The 26,862-nt window shown below is 41.8% G+C and overlaps 1 protein-coding gene across 1 annotated transcript in view; it reads left to right on the top strand.

The window, feature by feature from the left end:
- Positions 1-298: 298 nt before the first annotated feature.
- Positions 299-26,862, top strand: part of PYGL (glycogen phosphorylase L) — a 41,721-nt gene continuing 15,157 nt past the window's right edge. Inside the window, exons 1-7 of the mRNA XM_002824732.6 lie at positions 299-697; positions 7,031-7,132; positions 9,684-9,762; positions 13,115-13,218; positions 20,821-20,952; positions 23,862-23,973; positions 24,309-24,391. Coding sequence (XP_002824778.1) covers positions 455-697; positions 7,031-7,132; positions 9,684-9,762; positions 13,115-13,218; positions 20,821-20,952; positions 23,862-23,973; positions 24,309-24,391 — 855 coding nt within the window. The 5' untranslated portion in view covers positions 299-454. The remainder of the gene's footprint in view (positions 698-7,030; positions 7,133-9,683; positions 9,763-13,114; positions 13,219-20,820; positions 20,953-23,861; positions 23,974-24,308; positions 24,392-26,862) is intronic.

Genomic DNA, 26,862 nt, shown 5'->3' with positions numbered 1-26,862 from the left:
CATAACAAATAAACATCGGCAAAACAGCAGTCTGCCAACGACGTGCTTCCCTACACAGACGTCCTCCTGTCTCCACACTCTAGAGAGGAGAGGCGGGACAAATGCTGCCTCCGCAGATTTTGGAAATCCGGAAGGGAGCCTCCGAGCCCAGGTCCCGGGCTGGCAGGGGTCTCGCCGGCACTTGGACCTCGGCTTCCACCCCCGAGTCCACCGCGGCCCCAGAGCCCCGGGAGGGGCCGGGCACTTCCTCGGCCCTCCGGCCTGGGGCAGGGGCCGGGACGCGGTGGGAGTGCAGCGGGGGCGGCACCGCCCGAGGGGGCGGGCCCCAAACTTTCGTGCGCGTTGAAAGCTGCTGGCGCAGCGGGGCGGACTCCACCCCTGCCCGGCAGCCCAGCGCCTCCGGCCTCACATCCAGCTCTCTGCGCAGCCCGCCGCGCAGCCCGCCGCCCCAGCCATGGCGAAGCCCCTGACTGACCAGGAGAAGCGGCGGCAGATCAGCATCCGCGGCATCGTGGGCGTGGAGAACGTGGCAGAGCTGAAGAAGAGCTTCAACCGGCACCTGCACTTCACGCTGGTCAAGGACCGCAACGTGGCCACCACCCGCGACTACTACTTCGCGCTGGCGCACACGGTGCGCGACCACCTGGTGGGGCGCTGGATCCGCACGCAGCAGCACTACTACGACAAGTGCCCCAAGGTAACCCGGAGAGGGCGGGCGGGCCGGGGTCCAGCCCGGAGTCGGAGTCTCTGGCCGCGGCCGGAGGGGGACGAGGTGGAGGACCCCTCAGAGTGGTCCCTTGCACCCCGTCCTTGCCCCGAAGTCCAGAGGAGACGTGTCTAGGCTGTGGGCGGGCAGCCTGGGGGACAGATTCGGCCTCCCCACCGACGCCGCACTCATGTCCCCGAGGTGCCACCCGCCAGTGTCCCGCCCAAACCACTGTGCCGTCCGCCCCTGGAAACCGCCAGGTGGGCAGAAGCCCAGGCCCCTCTCGCCTGTCCACTTCACAAACTTTTTTGGAACTTTGACTCAGCATTTAATCAAGAGGTGACGGGGGCCTCTTGTCCTGTATGCCTGACACTGTTCTCTGCCCTGGACACTCAGCCCTAAACAAAAGGGACAAAAATCTTGCCTTGCTGGAGCTTGGTATTTTGGGAGGGGAGACAAATGCCGAGCTGGGAAAAGGTCTTAAGTCTCAGGCCTCTCGGAGTGGCTAAGTGTGGTGCAGACGAGGGGCAGGGTCCTGCTCCAAGCGTAGAGCTCCGCCCACCCATTCTCCTGAGTCGGGTGTGTAGCTCCTGGAATTCCATGAGTCCTGCGCAAAGAAGGCCCAGGGCCAGGCAATGCCCTGAACTCATACTCCCCGAAGACACACACTCCCCCCACCCTTAGCCCCTCCACCCCCGAGGCCTGCCCCAAGAGCTGCTGAGGAAGGCTGGTCAGGAACCACCTCCATCCACGGCGTGGGGGCGGGAGCAGAGACCTCCTTAGGGTGATTTTGGACCTACAGAGGGACAATATCTCTGCCTGACAGTTTGCGAAGAGGGCGAGAGGCAGTGGGGAAGGACTGGGGAGGACATGGCAGGGAGAGGGATTGTGTGCAGGCTGGAGTGAGGGCAGGTGTGAGTCTATTGGGAGAGGAAACTGGAGAAGCCAGTTGGAGACATATTGGAAAGAATAAAAGCTTGGGATACATCCCAGGGGCAGTGGGAATTATATATAAACATTTATTAGAACTTTTTAATTATGTAAAGGTGTGAAGAAAAAAAAGTGGTCTATAATCCCAGTGCCCAAGAAACCCCGTAGGAATTTTTAAGAAAGGAAATGAATGTCAATTCTCATAGTAAGAAATTGCAACTGTAACAGCTTTCAAATGGAAAGTAACTCTTCTTCACCCAAAGACCTAGGCCTCCACCAAGGTAGCAACTGCTAAAATGTATCCTTAAAAATTTAAATGCACCTTAGAAAACACTTTATGTATACATATATTTACTGTTTTGTTGTTTTGTTTTGTTTTGTTTTGTTTGAGACAGAGTCTCACTCTCGCCCAGGCTGGAGTGCAGTGGCGCCATCTTGGCTCACTGCATCCTTTGCCTCCAGGGTTGAAGCGATTCTCCTGCCTCAGCCTCTCGAGTAGCTGGGACTACAGGCCCCTACCACCACACCTGGCTAAGTTTGTATTTTTAGTAGAGACAAGGTTTCACCATGTTGGCCAGGCTGCTCTCAAACTCCTGGCCTCAAATGATCCTCCCTCCTTGGCCTCCCAAAGTGCTGGGATTACAGGTGTGAGCCACCACACCCGGCCACTATCTTTTAAAAATTTATTTACACAAAGGGAATGCTACTAAGTACACCATACTGTGCCTCTCATTAAAAATTATTTTTAACAATTTTAAGCGGAAGGGTGGGACACTGAGCATATATTAGAAACACACACTCACGCCTCTGTAGCATTTAGCATCACAGAACACCAGAGAGTCTTGTATGTTTTTCCTTCAGTAGCTTATGCTGTGCTTTATGGTTTTCTTGGTTCTCTGGCCAGTTTCTTCACTGGGCTCTCCTTTTCTGCGTGAGTGCAGGTATAAGCCTGGAATTCCGACGTGTATAAACCAGCTATTCTGATAGCGATACACTGGGGATACAACAATGAACATGTTTCATTCCACACGTGTTCATCAAATATCTACTCCATCAAAGTCGTCTGTCTAAACAGGATGGTTCCTGCCCTCATAAAGTAGAGCCAGTAGGTGTTCCAAGCTCCTCTCCCACCTTCCTTGCTCTCTAATAACTGTGCAGATGAATCCCAAATATGGATCCCTAGTCTGAATTCCTTTTCTAACTCTATGTGTACATTTCTGAGTGTTTAGCGAACAAACCTAGATATCTTCCTATTTCCTCATACTCAGCACGTTAAAAACTCAAACCATTATTTCTCCCAATCCTGCCCCATCTTCTGTGTTTTGTTTTGTCTTGAGACGGAGTCTTGCTCTGTCACCCAGGTTGGAGTGCAATGGTGCAATCTTGGCTCACTGCAACCTCTGCCTCTTGGGTTCAGGCAATCTTCCTGCCTCAGTCTCCCAAGTAGCTGGGATTACAGGTGCATGCCACCATGCCCAGCTACTTTTTGTATTTTTAGTAGAGGCAGGATTCCACCATGTTGGACAGGCTGGTCTCAAACTCCTGATCTGGTGATCCACCCACCTCGGCCTCCCAAAGTGCTGGGATTACAGGCATGAGCCACCACGCCTGGCCTCTGTGTTTTTTATTTTCATGCCGTTGTCATCTTGACAATCCAGACACAAACCAACTGTTTGCCAATTTCTATTGATTTCTATAGGTTCCTTTGAATGACCTGCTCTCCTCCATTCTCTCTTCCTGCCTTGGTGAGGCTCTAGCTACCCATTTGTTGCAGCTGACTTCTACATGGTTATTTTGTTTTCCAGAAGTGGTAAAACTGGCAGCCTGAGGCTGAATAAGGATAGCATGTCTGCTATGCTTTGTTTTGTTGGCCAAGACATTTTTCAGGAGTTTAATTTTTAGCTCCTGTGGGCAGGACTTGCACACTCCATTTCTTAGCCCAGTACTCTTCTTTGTTTTATGTGACCTCAATTATACATGTGTTTTCTCTGCCTAGCTCCTGAAGGCATTTGAGTATATGATCCCATCTCATTCTGTGCACTGTAGTCTGCTCAAGCTTCCTAAAGCAACACATCTTGCCTCTGCTCAGTTATCATTGGCTCCTCTTGCCTGCCATAGTCCTTAAGCAAGTATTCAAAAGCCCTTCTCAGTCCAGGTGGGCCTGTTCTTCCCTTGTTATCTCCCATTACCCTCTGTACCCACCTTGCTCTCCCAATAAACCAATCCCCACTGCTGGGCCCCCGATTCACTTGCAGTGTCCTTCCTACCACATTTCTATGCTCAACTCTTGCCTGTCCTGCAAGTCTCAGGTTTATTGACAGGTGTTCCAGAGGTCTTCCCAGAAGTACCCAGGCCTCTGACTAATGCTGGGGATAAAAATAAAACACACATTTTAAAAATATTTGTTATATCTTCTTTATTTTATTTTATAAGCCTTTTGAAAATGTCCACTTTTTACATAAAATACTAGTAATCATAGTACTTGCATGTAATTTATAAAGTATATTGGAGATGCTCATATATTTTACTATCAGGCATATGTAACAAATATTTAGAGACCATTAAGTAAGAGGATGGCCAAGATCTATTTTTTGAGGTCTTATATATTCCCAAATATAAGGAGAGATTACCTCTAAAAAGTTATTTGTGAGAAAACAGGGAATCACCTTACATTCCTGTCCTTATAAAGTCTGTCATGCAAGGCAGTATTTTCTCATTTACTTTACTTTGAGCAACCACATATTTCTCAAGAGAGACTTTGAAATATTTTTAAGAAGACTTAAGTTCGTGCTAATGTGGAATCATTAAAAAGGAGGCAAATTTAATACAGATGTAGTCATTATTCCTAGGGGTATAACCTCACAATTGCAAGTGTGGAATATATACTATATAAACAAGCTTTTTGTAGATTACTTAAAAGAAAAAGGCAAAACATCATGGTTATAGACATAATGAAAATACACACGGAAGGATTTTTTTAAACTGGGTAATACTATGCAAATGGGTATTTGTGGCTTAAGATACTATTTCCTGTGACAGCAGTCATCACGTACTAGAGCACCAGCCATTGCCTATGTCTGCTCCAGAGAAGGTACTTTTATCCAGTCATTCAAAGTTACCTAATAGCTGGTGAGGGTTCTAGTAACAGCATTATAGACATTCAAACAACTTGGATGAAAACGAAGATGATGTGTTCTGGAAAGCAGTGTTAGGTGGCCCATTAGGTCATGGATGTTGACCATTTGTTGTGAAATTTAGAACTCAATCGTTCATAAAAGGAAAATGGGAAAGAATGAAATTTCCAAGTTGATGTTTTCAAATAATATTTTGTTTTAAATATTTATGTGTAACTAGTATGTTAAATATGATAATAGGCCTTTATTATACTGAATTCTATTCACAATTTTTTTTTGATTGGCCAAATTATTATTTTTTCTTTTTTTACTTCTTATCTTATGGAAATGGGGCAATCCCTAAAATTTGAGGTAACTATATTCGTGCATTTACAGATTTTTGCCGTTTTGTTTTGTGTCTAGTAGAGAAGAGAGGATAAATGATATGGAGAATAAGATATTGTAAAAGGGGGCAATGAAGTTACTCACTGGTGCTATTTTATTTTTTTAATTAGGCAACTGTGCTTGTATATAAAGAAGGTTTTCAACAGGTCTGACCTTTGTACCTCTCACCTTCAACTCTGATGATATTTGCCTGACTTTTACCATGTCAAAGGCAAATAATGTCTAAGTCAATAGAGAAATTTCCAATTTCAATAAGAACAAACACCAATAAACCTTAGGTAGTCTTCTTGTTCATAAGGAACTTGCCAGTAAATAGACTTTATAGAAAAATTTGATTCTAAAATTAATTGTAGGCTGGGCACTTGGCTCACGCCTGTAATCCCAGCACTTTGGGAGGCCAAGGCAGGCGGATCACCTGAGGTCAGGAGTTCAAGACCAGGCTGGCCAACATGGCAAAACCTTGTTTCTACTAAAAATACAAAAATTAGCTGGGCATGGTGGCAGGCGCCTGTAGTCCCAGCTACTCAGGAGGCTGAGGGAGAATTGCTTGAACCAGGAGACAGAGGTTGCAGTGAGCCGAGATTGCACCACTGCACTCCAGCCTGGCCGACAGAGGGAGACTCTGTCTCAATCAATCCATCCATCAGTAAATAAATAAATAAATAAATAAATAAATAAACAAACAAAACTGTAAAATTTCTTACAGTAATCAGCCAAGGAGGAATATTTTCTAGCCATGGGGTGTGTGGGAGTTAATCTTTGTGTTTCTTGGATAACTTGAGATAGTCATAGCCAACCCACCTTACTGGCACCCACCAAGGTGCCCTATAAATATTTTATTAATGAATGGTGAGCTATGGCCGTCTGACTTCTGTTTGTCCAAAACCTATGCTTTATTCATGAGGCTCATGATCAGGAGAGGGAAAAAACGCAAAACATTGAATCTACTTAGTTAGATGAGTTTGCTTTTTTTCTCCCTGGGGGTAAAAGATACTGAATTACTTTGCCAAAAATAGTGCTTTGCCAAAACCTGTTGTCAGTAACACTTTTATTTAGTCCTTCATACATCTCTATAGGAGTGTTAGCGGAAAGGAGTCGCCATCCCAGACCCCAAGAGAGGGTTCTTGGATCTCACACAAGAATTTGAGGCAAATCCATAGAGTAAAGTGAAAGCAAGTTTATTAAGAAAGTAAAGGGGCTGGGCGCAGTGGCTCGCTCTTCTAATCCCAGCACTTTGGGAGGCCGAGGTGGGCGGATCACCTGAGGTCAGGAGTTTGAGACCAGCCTGACCAACATGGAGAAACCCCATCTCTACTAAAAATAGAAAAATTAGCTGGGTGTGGTGGCGCATGCCTGTAGTCCCAGCTCCTCAGGAGGCTGAGGCAGGACAATCTCTTGAACCCAGGAGGTGGAGGTTGCAGTGAGCTGATATTGGACCATTGCACTTCAGCCTGGTGACAGAGCAAGACTTTGTCTTTAAAAAAAAAGAAAAGAAAAGAAAAGATTTTGAAATATTTTTAAATATCTTAAGTCCACACTAATTTGGAATTATTAAAAAGGAGGCAAAGAAAACCTCTTATCAGCAAGGTTTTTGTGACCTGCATCTTGTGCGGACCTCCTATTTCATCCTATGACTTAGAATGCAAAACCTTCTGAGAATGCAGCCCAGTAGGTCTCAGCCTTATTTTACCCAGCTCCTATTGAAGATGGAGTCGCTTTGGTTCAAATACCTCTGACAGGAGTCTCATTTGAACCTGTGGTGACATAGTCCTGCCTATTTGTTTCTTATTGGTGACCTAACACATGAATTTGTGTTTTTATGTTAAGTAAGGTTGATCTCTTAGGGGAAACATTATCTCTCTTTTCTTTATTTCAGAGGGTTTATTACCTCTCTCTGGAATTTTACATGGGCCGAACATTACAGAACACCATGATCAACCTCGGTCTGCAAAATGCCTGTGATGAGGCCATTTACCAGGTACATTGTTCCTAGATTTCTCTCATCCTGTCTCTTTAAATTTCATGTGCACTTCAGGAAACTTGGGGACATTGCACAAAAAAATAAAGTAAAATAAGAGTGAAAAATCGCCTCTATAGATGTGGCTATTACAAACTTTTAGAAATATGCATCACTGGTAATCTCTCATTTAAGAGGAACCAGAAAAAGTTAGAGAACTCGTTATGACTCGAGAATTTTCTTTTGCAATCAAAGTCTTTGACAGCATTCCTCACAAATTACATTTCAGAAATTAGTGTCTGAACAAGCCTTTTGAAAGTACTTGAGTCTTCTGCTATCAGAATCACAAGCTTTACTTTGGGCTTCTATCTCATTTTTAAGAAATGATCAAACTTTGTTATTCATGTATCAAGGCAATTTGTGAAAATGATCAGCTTTAAAAATTCTGTTGTCATACTTTCTCTGTTGCTTAATGAGATGTAAAATACACTTCCTCCTTAAAAGAGGAGCTTGAAGTCTTAACCCTAATGTGCTAAGTTGTTTTCATGAATATATTTAACTTTTTCTTTCCTGAGCTTCAGGCACCTTCATACCCAAAACAGGTAGCCCTTAACCTTTTTGATGTGGTTGAAAGGAGAAATGTGTATTTGCAAAGACAAATTCTAAATGAGAGACTGTTCAAACTTTTCCTTTCCTTTGCCATGGGATTGTCCCCTCATGTGTCCTTCGCTCAAGAACAAATACATCTACAACCAGGTCATACCTAACTCACATACATGTGGGTTAGGTGGAGTATTTCCTGTGAAAGAACCCCTGCAGGTCCTCTCCATGTCCCTTCCCTCTCCTTCCCCTAATATCAGCTGAAAATAATATCCCTCCCTTGGAGTAGCCTATAGCCAGGCAGGGTGACGTGATCCATGTCTACTTGCTCAAAATTTATATCATACTTTTTTTTTTTTTTTTTTTTTGAGACGGAGTCTCATTCTGTTACACAGGCTGGAGTGCAGTGGCACGATCTCGGCTCCCTGCAACCTCCACCTCCCAGCCTCAGCCTCCTGAGTAGCTGGGATTACAGGCATGCACCACCTTGTCCAGCTCATTTCTGTATTTTTACTAGAGATGGGGTTTCGCCATTTTGGCCAAGCTGGTCTCGAACTCCAGACCTCAGGTGATCCACCCGCCTTGGCCTCCCAATATGCTGGAATTACAAGTGTGAGTCACCATGCCGGCCTATATCACACTTTAGACTTACGTTTTTAGAATTTAAAAATTCTGAGTGTTAGCACCGGCAGTTGGCTTACACAAGGAACCTAGTAAGCTCTAATCTGCAAAGAGCAAATTTGAAAGGCCCTTTAACACTGAACAGAAGCATAACCAAGGTTGAACTCATAAGATATAGTTGTCAAGACCTGTGTGACAGGTAGGAATCCAAACAGGTGGCTCCATGGAAACTGGGGCACAACTTCAAGCACTGGTGCATCTTCCACATGTCTTCAAATGTGCAAATTATTTTTCCATTTAAAAAAAATACCCAGTTTCATGGGTTGCCTAACTTCAGATAAGAACCCAGTTGTTTCACAATAGGCCACCTTCAGCCATGCCTGGGCTAGATTAGCATCTAGTCATCACGGAACAAGTCATTTGCCTGACCAACAATTCTTTCATTGTAAAATGAGCAATCCAATGTGATCTCCAGGGCTGCAGAGCTCTGTCACGAGTGCCCAGTGGTACTGTGGACTCTGCTGTGTGATCCCCAGCACTTTGGGGCAGGGAGCTGGCTGGCAATCAGTCCCATCCGTGCCCAAGTTCACAGATGCTATTTGGCTTCCCACAGCTTCTTATCCACCCCAGGGAAAAGTAAAGGATTTTACCCCATCCAGCTGGATTGCAGGACTGCGGTTTCCCTGCCTGCTGTCAGGACCCAGGTCTCCGGGGCAGTGACTCACTAACTGGTTTTGAGTTAACAACTTTTGACCCTACTGAGTAAATATGCTGTGGTCATGAAAAGATGAACTTTAGTCCATTCTGGAACGTCTGACCTGAGACCTTTTGGTCATTTTCAAAATCCCTCAGTCCAATTAATATCAGCTTGGTAGTGGACTGTTTCTGAGGTTTTAACCCTACTGTACACACACACACAATTTTTTTTTAATGATAATAGCTAACGTTTATTGAGGGATATCTGCCCAAGAATAGTTCTAAATGCTTTGTTTGTATAATCTCATGTAATTCACGGCAATCATCAATAAGGTAGGTACTGTTAGCCTCCACTTTTTTAAATAGGAAAATTGAGGCATAGAGTTCGTAGCTTGCCCAGGGTCATATAGGAAGTAACAGAGTCAATAATGGACTTTTAGAGCTTACACTCTTCTCCATGCTGCAGCTGCACCATCTCATACAGTTTGCCTCTGCAGTCAGTATCTGATGCCAGAACAAGCTGCAAGGGAGCTGACGCTAGATTAGGTACACAGGTAAACCTGAATACCTTTAACCAGAGCTGTAGGAAATGGCTGTCCCTCTGAATGGCCTGAATTTGTATCTGCTTCCAATATTGTTTTCCCTTCATTACCAGCTTGGATTGGATATAGAAGAGTTAGAAGAAATTGAAGAAGATGCTGGACTTGGCAATGGTGGTCTTGGGAGACTTGCTGGTAAGTGACATCGTGAATGTATTATATTGTCTGGCCAATTGAAGACATCTCAGATGCCATGCATGACCATGCTTGGAAGAACCAGGCAGGCTTCCTAGAAGAAGTGCAAGGTATGACCTGGTTGTAGATGTATTTGTTCTTGAGTTTGCACTTTGGTTTGATCAATTCTAGACAAATAGTAGAGATGGGAACTTGAACAAAAGAGACACTGCTTAAAACTCAGTTAACCAGATCCTTCCTGTGCACTTAAGGGTATGTTAAATGTTAGCACACTAAAAAATTTATTATGCTAGCACCCCCTTTGATCACTACCCCAGTTCTGCGCTCCTCCCTATAGGGGGTCATAGGGAACAGTTTAGTATTTAAAATTCCAGACTTTTTTCTGCATATTCATTCACATTACATACATATGTACACACACACACACGTATATATATACACACACATACACACACACGTAAATCTCTGGAATATATATCTTCCAGACCTTTTTTCTACATATTTACACACACACATACACACACACACACATATATATATTCACAGAAAATATTTAATTTTTAAAAAAATAAATGGTATCACACTGTATGGCTTTAATACAATGTGATTTCTTTTTTAATTTGGAGATCTATCCAGGAAAGTACGTCTAGGTCAAAAATAGTGCCTTTACTTCACTGTTATTTGTTCAAAGCTTCTCAATTCACATCCTTGTGTGGCATGATCTAAGTTAAGTTGCTGTTGTTTTATTTTATTTTATTTTTTCAGTGGTAGACTCCAGGTCAGAGGCATGACCCCAGTTGGTCAACCGTTGTCTTGCCTTGTGCACTTGACTGCTTGATTGACTAGTGGGCAATGATACACTAATATTATTGGTATGGTTTTGTTAATAATGTCCTTTTTGTGTGTGGATACAATTTGAGTTCTTTGCTTTTTTCAGGGAATAATTTTTCAGCAAATATATACGAAAGCACTAAAAATATAATACCAGCTCCATTAATTTAGAAAATACACATCTCTATAACCAAGTAATTCCACTTGATATCTACCCTAAAGAGGCACACACATAAGAAGACATGTGGGGAAAATAATTGTTACAGTGTAGTTTATAAAAGTGCTACACTGATTGTCGAAGAGCAAAATTGACCTAGATGTACTTTCCTAGATAGATCTCCAAATTAAAAGAGAAATCAAATTGCATTAAAGCCATACAGTGTGATACCATTTATGTTTTTTAAAAATTAAATATTTTCTGTGAATATATATGTGTGTGTGTGTGTGTGTGTGTGTGTGTGTGTGTGTGTAAATATATAGGAAAAAGGTCTGGAAGATATATATTCCAGACATATATGTGTGCATGTGTGTATATGTGTGTGTGTATATGTGTGTGTGTATATGTGTGTGTATATATATGTGTGTGTGTACATATGTATATAATATGAATATGTAGAAAAAAAGGTCTGGAATTTTAAATACTAAACTGTTCCCTATGACCCCCTGTAGGAGTGCGGAACTAGGGTAGCGATCAAAGGGGGCACTGGCATAATAAATTTTTTTGTCTGTAACTTTTAATATTTTTAAGGAAGATGCATTAATGTATTATCTGTGAAATTTAAATTTAATAATAAAAATGTACTACCACACATGTATCAGATTGTATTCTATGAAAAATAATTATCTCCTCTCTTTTAGAAATTGTTCAAAAATCTTCTGATTTTGCATACACTCAAGTTACTAGAAAGCCATCTGCATCTGTTTCATTTTTTTCATCCTTATACATTAGTCACAGTGTGCTTTAACATTGCCATTCATAATGAACAAAACAAAATAAAACAATGCCTGTGGGATACTTGCCACCTTCCTGTGAAGTTAATTATCAGACAATTTAGTAGGCTTTCTGTGGGGCTGCAGGAAGGCCAGCAGCGCTGATGGAATGCACATCTAAGAATAAGAACCAGCCTGCCTACCTTTTATGTGAAGCCCGAGCCCTCCGTCTTTGTTGGCTAGGTTAACTCTGTGTCCGACATTCATGACATCCCTCCTTGAGTTGATTGATGAAGTCGGAGTGAAGAGGCTGATGAAGCTGAGAATTCTCATTAGATGATCTCATCTAAGTTGGGACCCCCTGTAAGGATAATCTGATCAGGACTCAGGAAAAGCCGAAGAACCACAGCTCAAAGAGAACAGGAATGGGAGCAAAACCAGGCCATATGTGAGCACAGGGACTGGCGATGTAAGAAAAACTTGAAAGCCTAGGCCACTTGTGTTTGTGGATCTCTGTTTTAAGGGCTGTACCACTAACCTCATTCAGTCCCTTTCTGTTTGATCTACAGCTTTTAATATTCTTGTCAGTTTTAATTCCTACTGTACACTTCCTCACTCTCTGTATATTTCTCAGCTTAAATTCCTGGGAGGGACAATCTGATTAGTGTAACGCCTTAGTTTTCACCCAGCCACAAGACAGATCCTTACCCAGCCTGTTGGTTAACTGTTCTGGATCAGATGCCCTGTCATTAAATAACAGAAAACCTAGCAAAAATGCTTCAGTCAACAAGGACATGTGTTATCACATAACAAGAACTCCAGAGGTTAGGCCATTATAGCAGGACTCCAGGTCTGTGGTCCTTTTGTCTTTCCCCTCGTGGAAAAAAAGATAGTGGCAGCAAGGAAAATTGTTCCCAGAATTCTCCTATACCCAACAGACTTTCTAGCACCTCTCATCTGATTGAATGTCATTGTATGCCCATGGAGAAGGAAATACAATTGCTATGATTGGCTTAGCAGATTAGACCAATCGAGCAAGATTCACTTCCTGGTTCAGCCTCCCTGAAGCATGTGATCACCTAATATCTGAACAACAATGGAATTCCAAACAGAGCTGGCCACAGAATATCTTGTCAGTCAGTTGCTGGAAGGGAATGGGACACATATAAGTTATACTCTCCTGGGACTGTCTTTTCCAGTGGGGTGAGTCTTAGGGGAGGATAGAGACAGCTTCCCTTAGAAAAGGCAGTGTGGGGACAATAATCGATATTATCTCATGCAGGTTGGCTTCCTTATCTGTTCTCAAACAAAATGTACACAATAGTTATTTCTAGATGGTGAGGTCATAGATGACATTTTCTTCTTTATACATTTTTGCATTTTCTAACTTTTCTGTAGTATTAATTTTATAATTAGAAATGAGTTATTTTTAAAAATCAATACCCATTGTGCAGTAGTATCTGTGGTTTAGAATACAAATGTTGTTCTTCATATAGCAATGTTTTGTGGCTGCCGTGTGTTTTAGGGAAAGACTGGAAATTTTGACTCAGCTTAATGACTCTATCTTTTGCCTGTGCTCTGCTGAATGTAGCCTGCTTCTTGGATTCCATGGCAACCCTGGGACTTGCAGCCTATGGATATGGCATTCGGTATGAATATGGGATTTTCAATCAGAAGATCCGAGATGGATGGCAGGTGTGTGAGCCATCTTTTTAAATTTTATCATTAAGGTACTTCTCTTTCATGGTGCTCCGGATGCTTTATAATATATGGACTTTTAACATAGAGCTGTACTCATTTCTCTGGCATTTGGTTGGTATCAGTGAGTTCTATCTATCTATCTTCCCGCTTCAGAATGTATGTTCCCCAAGAACAGAGAGTCTTCCAGTATCACTCATCACCAGATCCATTGCACTGAGGGCAGTGGCTGACGCACAGGGTGCTCTGAAAATATTTATCACTGACTGCCTGAATGTGGAGCACCTACAATGTGTGATGTTCCATTCTCTGCAGCAGTCATAATGGAGGAGCACATCTTTGACTCATGATCTCAGCCCAGAACCCTTGATGATAGGAAGCACCTTGCCATTTTGTAGGTGAGAACACTGAGTCTCTGAGGAAGTAAAGTTACCTCAGATCACACTGCTGGTCAATACATGCCTGTATCCCCAGATTCCCAGGACCACATTCAGTATTCTCTTCTACACTCAGAGTCTTGCCTTCTTTAATATGCCATGGTTACAAGATACAAACCAAGTGTCCTGATTTTTTTATAAGATGAAATCAGACAGTGTTGTTAACTGTTATAGCAAATAAATCTGGCACGCATTTAATATGTATAATTACACTGCCCCTTAGAAATTTGTACAAATCTATCCAAATGACACTACTTATACTTTATATAATCAAACCAGATTGTTAGGTACTTATTTTTTTTTTAATCTCTGGTAACTTGAGTCTACAGTCGCCCTAGTGTGGACAGTTTTTGCTAATACTAAGTGTGATTTAGGCTTTCTCTCTCCCTATTTTTGTCTCATACATACACCATTGACAGAAATATATATCTTCAGTTTCCAAAAACCCTGGGCTCTCTGAGCCTTTCCCACACTTATGAGATGAGTCCAACAAGAGAACACTCAGGGACTGGATGCAGAGACCTAGGCTGTGCCAGGAGAAAGGAAAATGACCCGATGAGAATGAGTTTAGTGTCACCACTGCCCTTTTTCCCCTCCCTCAGTATTTGGATTCTTTGTGAACCAAAAAAGGGAGGAACTAAAAAATTTGGTTTGATGAGAGAATGTGCCAAGGAAAAAGACTCAGGAGAATATTAGGGATACAGTGGAAGACAAACTTCCACATTTTGCTAAGGACCAGTGCTGTTTATCTTTAGCTACCCCCAAATAAATAAAAGCTGAGAGGCAGCATCTTGTAGAAGAGAAGCCTGGGTCCTAATTTCTCATTTGAGACCTAATGTCAACTTAGGAGACCTCATTACTTTTATGAGGTATGCTGCCTCAATTAGGTTACCAAACTTCCCTGAACCTCAGTTTTCTCAATGGCAAAATGGAGATACAAACTCTACAGAATTGTTATAAAAACATGTAAAATATCTGGCACACAATAAAATGCTAATATTAGTAAGCACACAGTAAAATGCTAATTTTGCCTAAGAAAAGGAGGACGCTTTAATAAATTGTGCTATTCTATAATAAAATATGAGTGAAGCCATTCATATTATATTTTTGATTAATTTTAACAAAAGAGGAAATCATTGTATTAGCTATAAGTAGAGGATATAGAGTTATAAGGGTAATATAACCTCAGCTATCCAGAGAAGGCCAGAAAGATAAAGGAAAAGTGCTAGAAAAAAATACATCAAAGCTTCAACAGAAGTTATCTCTGGAAGATGGGCAACTTTTACTGTCTTCTATGTACTCTTCTACATACCTCATTTTCTGTAAGAAATATATATACTATCTTCTATTTACTCTTCTACATGTTTTAGATTCCATAAGTAATGTGTATTTTGTAATCATTAAAAGTTATAAAAATGAAATAAGTTGTTCCTCTCCCCAGTGGAGTAACCTAGAGTTCCATGTTGAGAGCCTAGTTTAGCAGGCATGTCCAGGACAACCAACCCTTTGACACAACCTAACCAAACAACACATGGTATCTAATTTTAGCCTTTGAAAAGGATACCGTGTGCTACTCACTATACTCCAGAATTTCCAAGGATCTCATTTCTTATCTCTTAACTACTGTCAGATGGAAGATTTAAAAGAAACTCAGAAAACAAATCTCAATTTTTTTTTTGTCTCAGGTATGTTTTCCCCTTACATTTTATGAAGGGTCACTATTATCACACCTACCTTTGCTCTTTTTAAATGATCTTTATTCCAGGAAACTATCTCTTTCTCTCCTATCAGACCAAGAAAGCATGTATTCCAGTGTTCTTTAAAAAGAAAAATAAAGAAACACCAAATAGGTTTTGCTCATTCAAAATATTGCAAAGCTGGCCAGGTGCAGTGGCTCACGCCTGTAATCTCAGCACTTTGGGAGGCCGAGGTGGGTGGATCATTTGAGGTCAGGAGTTCGAGACCAGCCTAGCCAACATGGTGAAACCCCCGTCTCTACTAAAAATATAAAAATTAGCCAGGAGATAGTGGCGCGTGCCTGTAATCCCAGCTACTTGGGGGCTGAGGAAGGGGAATCGCTTAAGCCTGGGAGGCGGAGGTTGCAATGAGCTGAGATAGTGCCACTGCACTCCAATCTGGGCGAGTGAGTGAGACCCTGTCTCAAAAATAAAATAAAATAAAATAAAAGATAAAATAAAATAAATTCCAAAGCTAACCTTATCAACCATCATCACTTCTTTCATTATGACTTGAAATTGAATCAGAAGCGTATATAATTTTACTTACCACCTCCATTGTTTACTGGGATGGGATTTTAACTGTCAAACATAAAATATATCATACCATAAAAAAGAAATTATTTCCATAAAAAGCAAAAAGCATCTGTCAAGAAAGCAGCAGGCCTCTTCAGAGTATAGTCATGCCCCCACTCACACGTAACACTGTTCTTACAAAGGCAGATTTGGAGAAGGCTGATGAAAACTCCACATGCTAGGAAGATTTTTAAAGGTTGATGGGCTTTTAATTTTTGAGTCTCTTCAAGGAAGATTTGCAGGCGTGGAGTGTTCATCGTGAACCCCCTGAGGAAAATAATTGTATTGCTAAAATTCTGTATTTACCATCTCCTCTCATGGGGAGTGCGGTAACAGTCCTCTATGAAAATAGCTGGCCCCGAGGAGGAAGTGGGGAGAAAGACAATTGCAACAACCTCACAGAAGTTTCACAATCACACCAAAGCCCTGGGTGGAAAGGCGCTCACAGTATGTATCTCAGAGCTGGATCCAAGTGGCTTCCGCAACCCTTCTCTTGCCTCTTAGAACCCACACCAAGTTCGAGATAGCCAGTCATGCACGATTCATATTACCCAGCAAGCTTCTAATTATCATTGTGGAATTCTTGGTGTGCCACAGAAACATTCATCAGTTATTTATAACATCAGAAAACCAAGTTCGTGGGCTCTCCTGATGACTGTTCACTGGTTCTTTGCGGGCTCTGTATCCCACAGGTGAAGAGAAGAGCATTTCTTAGAATTCAGTCGACAGAGTCCCCTGGGCTGACTTCTCCATCCCTGCTGACTGGGACAGATTCCATTGAGTCATTCCTCTAAAGAAATGCCTAGTCCGGCTGCCACCTGCACCCAGGTTGGCTCTTTTACCCCACAGATCCGCGTTTGCTTTCCTCAGCCCCGTGCAGCCTCTGGGATGAAATAGCTCTGACAGCTCACTTGGATGTAGATGAAAGTTCTCCCACCTTGGCCCCCCACCCCTACCTCTTCATATGATTAGCATGTTAGTGCATTTGGGGATCACTGGCTACATGGAAACCTAAATATCAATTTGTCAATTCATTGGAAGAAAGCAAGGTAGAGAGAAGGTTTATCACCATTTTGCAGCTTCTGTAGATTTAGTGGAGGCAGCAAGGGATAGTTCTCTCCTTCTCAGATCTACTCAGTTCAACTTGTTGTTATGAAACACTTGTTTCTCAATCTACCTTAAAAACACGCCTTATAAAATTGATAGAATTATTCACCGATTCTTTACTGAATCAGCGAGAGATTCACAATAAAGAACAGCAAGCAAATAAACCCTCCTACAAGTTGTTAGCCCCATGAAGCTAAAACCAATCATTACTTGGCAGGAAAAAAATTCAACCAACATTTGATGGCATCAAGAATGTCATGTAAGAGTGTACCCTCAAAAGAGCAAATGTGGCTTATCATGGTGGCTCACGCCTGTAATCCCAGCACTTTGGGAGGCCGAGGCAGGCAGATCACTTGAGGTCAGGAGTTCAAGATCAGCCTGGTCAACATGGTGAAACCCCGTCTCTACTAAAAATCCAAAAATTAGTTGTGTGTGGTGGCGGGCACCTGTTATCCCAGGTACTTGGGAGGCTGAGGCAGGAGAATCACTTGAATCTGGGAGGCAGATGTTGCAGTGAGCCAAGATTGTGCCACTGGACTCCAGCCTGGGCGACAGAGCAAAACTTTGTCTCAAAGAAAATGAAAATAAAAAGAGTAAATGCAACAACCTCTGACTTCCACAGGAGTCAGGGACTGAGCCCACAGGAGGAAGTTCAGAGCCCATCCTCTCTTATCTGAGCATTTCAGGCTTCTTGGGGGCAGGACAGTATATCATCCTGCTGCATTTCTCAGCAAAAAAATGTCATCAGTTCTCCCATGGTCATGAGTTTTCAAAGGAAAACTGTTTCTGCCTCATCGTCTTCCTATTTCATACAATACCTTCAGATGGGTTTTACAACAGCCCTGCATGCTGAAACGAGGCAAACAGGCCTATGGTTCTTTCCTGTTACAGGAAGCAGTGTTCACATTGCTCAGTATTTTAAAACCCAAAATTGGCCCTTGCCTAAGTGCAGCATAAAGTATTTTGTAAGTCAAGATGTTTTGATCCTCTGTTGATGTCATCATTTTATTTATTATAGCATTTCTAGTTATGAACCTAAGTTAATGGACTTTTCTTTTTTTTTTTTTTTTTGAGACAGAGTCTCACTGTCTTCCAGGCTGGAGTGCAGTGGCACAATCTCTGCTCTCTGCAACCTCTGCCTCCCAGGTTCAAGTGATTCTCTTGCCTCAGTCTCCTGAGTAGCTGGGATTACAGGCGCCTGCCACCATGCCTGGCTAATTTTTGCATTTTTAGTAGAGACGGGGTTTCACCATGTTGGCCAGGCTGATCTCGAACTCCTGACCTCATGTTCAGCCCACCTCGGCCTCCCAAAGTGCTGGGATTACAGGCGTTGCCACCACGCCTGGCCAAGTTAATGGACTCTTTAACAAGCTCCTTGTCAACTGGCAAACTTCAACTGTTTCTTTATTAAAATTTTATTTTATTTTATTTTACTTTATTTTTTGAGATGGAGTCTTGCTCTGTCACCCAGGGTGGAGTGCAGTGGCATGATCACAGCTCACTGTAGCCCTGACCTCCCGGACTCAAGCAATCCTCCCACCTCAGCTTCCTGAGTAGCTGGGACTACAGGTGCACACCACCACACTTGGCTAATTTTTAAATTTTTTTAGAGATAGGTTCTCACTATGTTGCCCAGGCTGCGCTCAAACTCCTGGGATCAAGCGACCTTCCTGCCTCAAAAAAATTTTATCTTTGTTCTCTTATGACTGGGATAGTGGAAGTTTAGTTTTTAATTCTGAATTACAGAATTACAGTTATTGACTTTGCATTGCCTTGTAGCTCTTGGCTGCTCTTTGTGGGGTTCAGGGACCAGTAGAATCAGGAGCCCCTGGGAGCTTATTAGGAATGCAGAATTTCAGGCCCCTCCCCAGACCTACTGAGAATCTGCATTTTAAGAAGATGTGACTTTCTGACGAGCTCAGGTCTCTCTCCAGCCTTCCCTAGGGTTCATCTTGCATCTGATACCTCCTCCTTCCTCCAGTGACTCTCTAACTCCTAGCTCTCCTAACTAAAGATGTTGTTGCTATGAGTCCCATTTCCATTCATCATCACGCTGGTAGTTAATATTAGTGGGAAGCTTACTGGCTTTCTTGATAAACAATCACTATCAAAATTTGACTAAGTGAACTTGTATTCATTTTTCTGGCTGTTGACAATAATGTTTAGTCTAAATTCTCAAAAGATAGTGGCTGTGTTTATTTTTGTCTCTTCACACTGTTCCTGAGACAGGCGTTACACTCATGCTTAGGTGATCATGAGATGTCCAACACTGTGTTGTAATTCTTAAGCAATATCTTCTAAAACTAAAGCTGAGTTTTCTAAGAGGTGAATATGAGGAATCAAATAGGTAAAATAACCATATTAGAGATGATCTCATTGACAAAGCTGCTTTTTTACCCCCTTCTGGCCAGAACACAATTCCGTTTTTTAATGTGTAGTCATGTACCACATAATGACGTTTCAGTCCACAATGGAGCACATATGCAATGGTGGTCCTGTAAGATGGTAATGGAGCTGCCCCCTACGGGTGTACCATTTCTTATGTTTTATACTGAATTTTTACTGTGCCATTTCTATGTTTGGATATGTTTAGATACATAAACACTTACCATCGTGTTACCATTGCCTACAGTATTCAGCACAGTAACGTGCTGTACAGGTTTGTAGTCTAGGAGCAGGAGGCCATACCATATAGCTCAGGTGTGTAGTAGGCAACACCATCTGGGTTTGTGTAAGTGCACTCTCTGACGTTTGCACAATGACAACATTGCCTAACAACACATTTTTCAGAATGTATCCCTGTCGTTAAGCAATCCACAACTGTATGTGTAATATTTTAAAGGTTTCAATAATTTAAAGATACATCCCCCTCCAATGTGTTTGGTGGTGGTGGTGTTCTTATTTTGATGTGTTTGTTTATTTGTTGCAAATGAAAATGTATTTGATGTCCAGGATATCCTAAAGAGAAACCATAGTCTAAAGCTGTATATAAGAAATATTTTGTTATAAATTGACACAAATACCTAGGAAAATATTGAAATTGTCAATAAAACAAATTCATTACCTCTTAGAATATGTTATTTTCAAACTAAACTATAATCTATAGTTCATTATCAAATCAAAATTACATAAGGATTAAGATAAGCAAAGACTACATAATGCAATAATGTTCTGTACCTATACCAATAAGCTTGATTAAGAGTGTTCTGCAAGTAGCATTTTGTAACTGATTCTGTATATTCTAGCCACAAGAATCTTGATTGAACCCATTGTGTAGGACTCAATAGGTCCAGGTATCCAATGATAAACATCCCTGTAAGGCCTCTGTCTTTAGCTGAAGGTGGACAATTGGACTCACAGATGTTAAGACAGAGGCTCTGGAACACAGAGACCTAAGGGCAGATCTTATCTCTATCGTTTACTGTTTGACCTTGAGATCTTATGTCTACCGTTTACTATTTGACCTTGAGCAGTTACAATTCCTCATCTTTAAAAGAAGAATCATAGTTCCCTCCTATATGGTTGATATAATGTGAGGATTAAATGCAGTAATACATATAAAATATTTAGAGCTGTATTAGCAAGTATTATTATTGTTGATGTAGGCTGTAAAACAGTTACAAAACAGTACTCAGTATTAGTAAGTTGTTTCAGTTAAAGATGTTTTAAATTTAATGTAATTGAAGTGCTAGGTTCACATTTCCTGACAAATAAATTCTAAGCAATACTGTGTCCTTTTGCAGGTAGAAGAAGCAGATGATTGGCTCAGATATGGAAACCCTTGGGAGAAGTCCCGCCCAGAATTCATGCTGCCTGTGCACTTCTATGGAAAAGTAGAACACACCAACACCGGGACCAAGTGGATTGACACTCAGGTATTCAGAGTGCTCGTATAGCCATCATTTTGTATAGTATTTAGTACAGTAGCTAATACATTGACTATGTAGCATATAGTGGTGATATTGAATACAGGGCATGTCGTGTATTGAATAATAGAATATATTTTTGTAAATAAATCTGTTACTTCTCTTAGCACAGCCCACTCATTTTGGAGACAAGGGAGCTGAGGCCAAGAGAGGAGTGACTTTTATAAGGGTCATTTTGCAACCAGCTTTGTCAGAAAATTGTCAGTTCTTTTTTTTTTTTTTTTTGCCAGAAAGTTGTCAGTTCTATAGTAACCAGCATGCTTACCTCTTTGGTTTTATATTAAGGTGTTGATAGCAAAATTGAATAATTTTAAATGTCATTCCTGGCTGGGTGCGGTGGCTCACAACTGTAATCCCAGCACTTTGGGAAGCCGAAGCGGGCAGATCACCTGAGGTCAGGAGTTCAAGACCAGCCTGGCCAACATGGTGAATCCCTATCTCTACTAAAAATACAAAAATCAGCCCGGAGTGGTGGCCCATGCCTGTAGTCCCAGCTACTTGGGAGGCTGAGGCAGGAGAATCGCTTGAACCCAGGAGGTGGAGGTTGCAGTGAGCCGAGATCATGTCGCTGCACTCCAGCCTGGGCAACAGAGTGAGACTCCGTCTCAAAAAAAATAAAATAAAATAAAATAAAATAAAATAAAAATAAAAGTATGCAGTTTACACAATCAATCCTGGAAGCATTTTATTTACACTGTGGGTCCCACTGCTGAGCTAACTTGTATTTACAAAGCACCTCTAGATACTTTCATAATGTATCCAGAAATTCAATTAGAGAGAGTGTGTGTTTCTGGGCCCACAGAGGCAAGGTTAGGGGGCAGAGGTAATATAAGTGAGCTGGCCCAAGCCATGCAACTTAGCTTCATAGATTGAAATCATCACATGAATTAACCCCAAACTGGTACCCAGTGTTGTCAGAGCATGAGGCCAGATGTGCTCTGTGCATGCATGGGATGGCTTCCAATAAAGTCAAATGACACAGTCATGTGTCAGTTTAGGTCCTCTAGGAAACAGACACCAGAGAGAATGAGAAGTGCAAGTGACATACTTGGGGGGGATGCCTATGAAAGATAAAGGGAAAAGGGAGCAGGATGAGGTGGGAAGGCTTCAGACTGTGACACAGGTGTGCCACCTGTGAAAAGTGAAGGGGAAAGAAGCAGCATTCTCAGGAAGAGCCTCAGACCGCAGTGCCACTCTGAGCAAGTGGCCAGGCTGATGGAGCCTGAGACTAAAGATTGCCCATTAGAGAAGTCCCGGCCCTAGTGTCCCAGCCACATGGAGCATCCCAGAGAGCACAGCCTTGGTGTGAGTTCTGAGAGAGCAAGTTCTCTTTGAGGTTCTCTGAAAGAAGATCTAAGCTGTGCACTTCCTGGGCTGCCTTAATTATGCTTCAAGGGTCAGAAGGGTCAAACTCTTGTTTGAACCGAGACTCAATCCCAGCCTGCAAATGACTTTCCCTCATTGATTGCAACTTGCTTTAAAAGTCCAGAGACTTTTATCTCTTAATGAAAGATATTTAAATGAGGGTAATTTATTACTTTGAGGTCACGGTGATCATGAAAGTATGACTGAATATATGTGATTGATATGGGCTATAATGCTTCATTCTTCACAATTCAGCAGACCAAATTAAAGAGATGCGTGTTTACGTTTCAATCCTGGCATGACTGTGACCTTGGGCAAGTCACTTCTCTCTCAACTTCAGCTCCCTCATGTCCAAAATAAGTGGGTTGCACTAAATGAGATCCAGCATCCTCCAGTTCAATTATCTGTCATTCTCTTTCCTTCGAGCTTGACTCTGAGGAGGCCAGGAATAAAAATGAATGATTTCTCACTTGAATTTTCGATGCACTGTGAAACATAGTTAATCTTCCTCTTCTCTATTTCAGTGACTGTCACAAAGATCAAGCTAGATTTTCCAAAGCTTACCTCTTAGACTCAACTCAGCTAATTATCAGCTGATTTGGCAGATCACTATAGGAATCACTAAAATAACTCCTTATGCAACTTTAAAAATCTAGCATAGCATTTTAAATATTATATGAGATGTTATAGCTTCATAAATTTCCTATTCCATTTATTTTCATCATACTTGAAATCAGATCACTGAAAAACCTATGCAAAACATATTCTAAGTGCTATTTTTTGGTGGGTACAAATTCACATTGTCACTTTGTTTGCATATCATATTTTATTATTATTAGAGCAATGGCTTGATCTGAAACATGAAAGATAAACTTTTTTGGCTGGGTGCGGTGGCTCACGCCTGTAATCCCAGCACTTTGGGAGGCCAAGGTGGATGGATCACGAGGTCAGGAGATCGAAACCATCCTGGCTAACACGGTGAAACCTCGTCTCTACTAAAAAATACAAAAAAATTAGCCGGGCATGGTGGCAGGCACCTGTAGTCCCGGCTACTCGGGAGGCTGAGGCAGGAGAATGGTGTGAACTTGCAGTGAGCCGAGATTGCACCACTGCACTCCAGCCTGGGAGACAGAGCGAGACTCTGTCTCAAAAAAAAAAAAAAGATAAACTTTTTTGAATACCAATACCATATCATTCCATTCCACTGCATTTATATCAGGGCAAGGGCACATGGAGAGTCAATGTAGAAATACTGTAAATGACCATCAGTGTGGATGGTTTCAGTCACTAGATTGTACCAGGTGGGGGAGGAACCGCATGTTCCTCTAATACCCTCTGCAGCTCTGAGACCCTCTTCTCCATTTAGGCCTCACACAATTTAAGTTGGTGATGGAGCCAGGAATAGAATTCCACTGCAGTCTCCCAGCCCCTTGTTCAACCTATGTCATCACACTTGGGAAACAATGAGCAGCTGCTTCTGTTTAATCCCGCAGGTGGTCCTGGCTCTGCCATATGACACCCCAGTGCCCGGCTACATGAATAACACTGTCAACACCATGCGCCTCTGGTCTGCTCGGGCACCGAATGACTTTAACCTCAGAGACTGTGAGTACAGCACAGGCCTTGGTTTCTTTATGCGTGTGCTTAATCTTTTTGATTGGTAGTTAGAACCAAATTGAGCTTGAAACAAACAAACAAAAAAGCCTGAGTTTCTGATCTGAACTTCAGTGACTAAGCAGGCATTGTATGGAGGAAGTAGGGAGGGCGTTTTTAAAGCAATTCTCATGTGAAGTCCAGCATGACGGTGTGTTGAAATCCTTTGGGATTTTTAGAAATTTTAGGAATCCCACATGACACACAGCACAGAGCCAGTGAGATCAAGAGGTTTCCAACAACAATGGCTGCTTTCTCTATTTATTGTTTCTCTAACTTTCCCCTAGTTAATGTTGGAGACTACATTCAGGCTGTGCTGGACCGAAACCTGGCCGAGAACATCTCCCGGGTCCTCTACCCCAATGACAATGTGAGTGATCAAGGTTGCTTTCTTAGTGGCAACAGAAGCAGCTTATTTCACAAGAGCCTGTTCAGTAACCTATAAAACACATTTAATATTGATGTTTTTCCATGTGCAGAACAAGCTCCATATTTCTCCCTGAATTGTCTAGATTTCCCCTCCCAACCAAGTAAGGAAAACAAATCTGTATAGTTCATGAAATCAGAATTGGTATTTTGCCCTTGATTAGTGACCCCATCACTAATTGGGAAGTTCTAGAGATGTATTTTGAAACAAAACCTGGATATAAGAGATGAAGTAAATCACTGGTGAAGCACTACTTCCTTTCCAGATAGAAATTTTATCTGCAAAGTCAGAAGTCACTGAATATTTTCTGCCTCACCTCTTCTCTCACTGACTAGGCTCTTTCTGGTCCTCTGCCCTGATGCTAGATGGAGTCAGAGACCCTGGGGCAGACCCATGAACAAACATCTGTTTCTTCTGCCACTGACTTGTATCTTTTTCTTATAGTCGATTATTCTAATTTTATTGTAAATATAGCTTAGTTAAAAAAAAAAACACTTGGGGCCAGGTGCAATGGCTCATGCCTGTAATCCCAGCACTTTGGGAGGGTGAGGCGGGCAAATCATTTGAGGCCAGAAGTTCAAGACCAGCCTGGCCAACGTGACGAAACCCCGTCCCTACTAAAAATACAAAAAATTAGCCAGGTGTGGTGGTAGGCGCCTGTAATCCCAGCTACTGGAGAGGCTGAGGCAGGAAAATCGCTTGAGCCTGGGAGACAGATTGCAGTGAGCCGAGATTGCACCACTGCATTCCAGCCTAGGTGATGGAGTGAGACTCTGTCTCAAAACACACACATACACACACACACACATACACACACACCACTTGGAACTGGATCTCAAATCACTGCTATTGATTCTTAGTTGTTTTAAATATATGTAACTCTAAACTTCTCTATGGGTAAAATCATTTTCATGAAGCTGTAATGATTTTTTTAAAGTGGTCTCAGAAGCAATAAAATTAGCACTCTGCTTTACAAAGATGGCAGAAGACAAGGATCTTGGGGGGACTAGGACATAAATAGTCCTTAATACCAGATGTCCACCTGGTGTTAAATCATAATTTCTCAGAAGGGAAGATGATTATGTGGATTTTGCTGGAGCATTTTTAGGAACCTAATGGTATATGTTATTATTCCTTTGTGGAAAACCTGGTGGCTTCAGTACATTTCAGAGAAATCTCTAACCCAAAGCAAAAAGTTATTCTATGTCAGGATCAAAGTAAGAGTTCTTCCAAGTCTGGGACCATACTGCCAACCTAAACCCAGTCTGCAGGGGCTTGAAATTCATCCTCCTGTCTTCAGTAAGGACCAAAACTAATTTTACTGGGAAATAATCGTCTGCAGTAACTGACAATATATACTAAGTTAGCATGGGGTAAAAAGTTGACTAGATTTCTTGGGTAAAAGGGAGTTCTCAGGATCATGTTTTTGTTTGTTTGTTTTTAAGAGTAAGCTGATAAATCCTTTTATACTGTAATTACAATAACAAATTCATTCTTCTCCTCAACTTGGCCATAGCCCTGGCATAGGTCAGTGATTATACTTTTAAGTATTAGGGAGTTCAGAGCCCCAGATATTCTGTATGCAGACCTCTATGCTCATATTCATTAGTTTTAATAGGACTCTGGTCCAAGGCTTACATTTGGGGGGTGGGGTGCTCATCATTTTTAAAATTTTAATTTTAATAGTTTTAGGGGTACAGGTAGTTTTGGTTACATGGATAAGTTCTTTAGTGGTAATTTCTGAGACTTTACGCACCTGTCACCTGAGCAGTGTACACCCAATAAATTGTCTTTTATCCCTCAAGTCCCCAAAGTCCGTTACATCATTCTCATGTCTTTGCATCCTCGTAGCTTAGCTGCCACTTGCAAGTGAGAACATACGATATTCGGTTTTCCATTCCTGAGTTACTTCACTTAGAATAATAGCTTCCAGCTTCATCCAAGTTGCTGCAAAAGACATTATTTTGTTCCTTTTTATGGCTGAGTAGTATTCCATGGTATATATATACCACATATTGTTGTTGGTTGATGGGCGCCTAGACTGATTCCACATCTTTGTAATTGTGAATTGTGCTGCTATAAACATGTGTGTGTGTACATGTGTCTTTTTCATATAATGACTTCTTTTCCTTTGGCTAGATATCCAGTAGTGGGATTGCTGGATCAAATGGTAGTTCTACTTTTAGTTCTTTAAGGAATCTCCATACTGTTTAACATAGTAGCTGTACTAATTTATATTCCCACCAGCAGTGTAAAAAGTGTTCCCTTTTCACCACATCCATGCCAACACCTATTGTTTTTTGACTTTTTAATTATGGCCGTTCTTGCAGGAGTAAGGTGGTATCTCATTGTGATTTTAATTTGCATCTCCCTGATAATTAGTGATATTGAGCATTTTTTCATATGTTTGGTTG

The sequence above is a fragment of the Pongo abelii genome, chromosome 15 (assembly GCF_028885655.2).
Source record: "Pongo abelii isolate AG06213 chromosome 15, NHGRI_mPonAbe1-v2.0_pri, whole genome shotgun sequence".
Taxonomy (NCBI): Eukaryota; Metazoa; Chordata; class Mammalia; order Primates; family Hominidae; genus Pongo; species Pongo abelii.
This window is presented reverse-complemented; position numbering and strand designations above follow the sequence as displayed.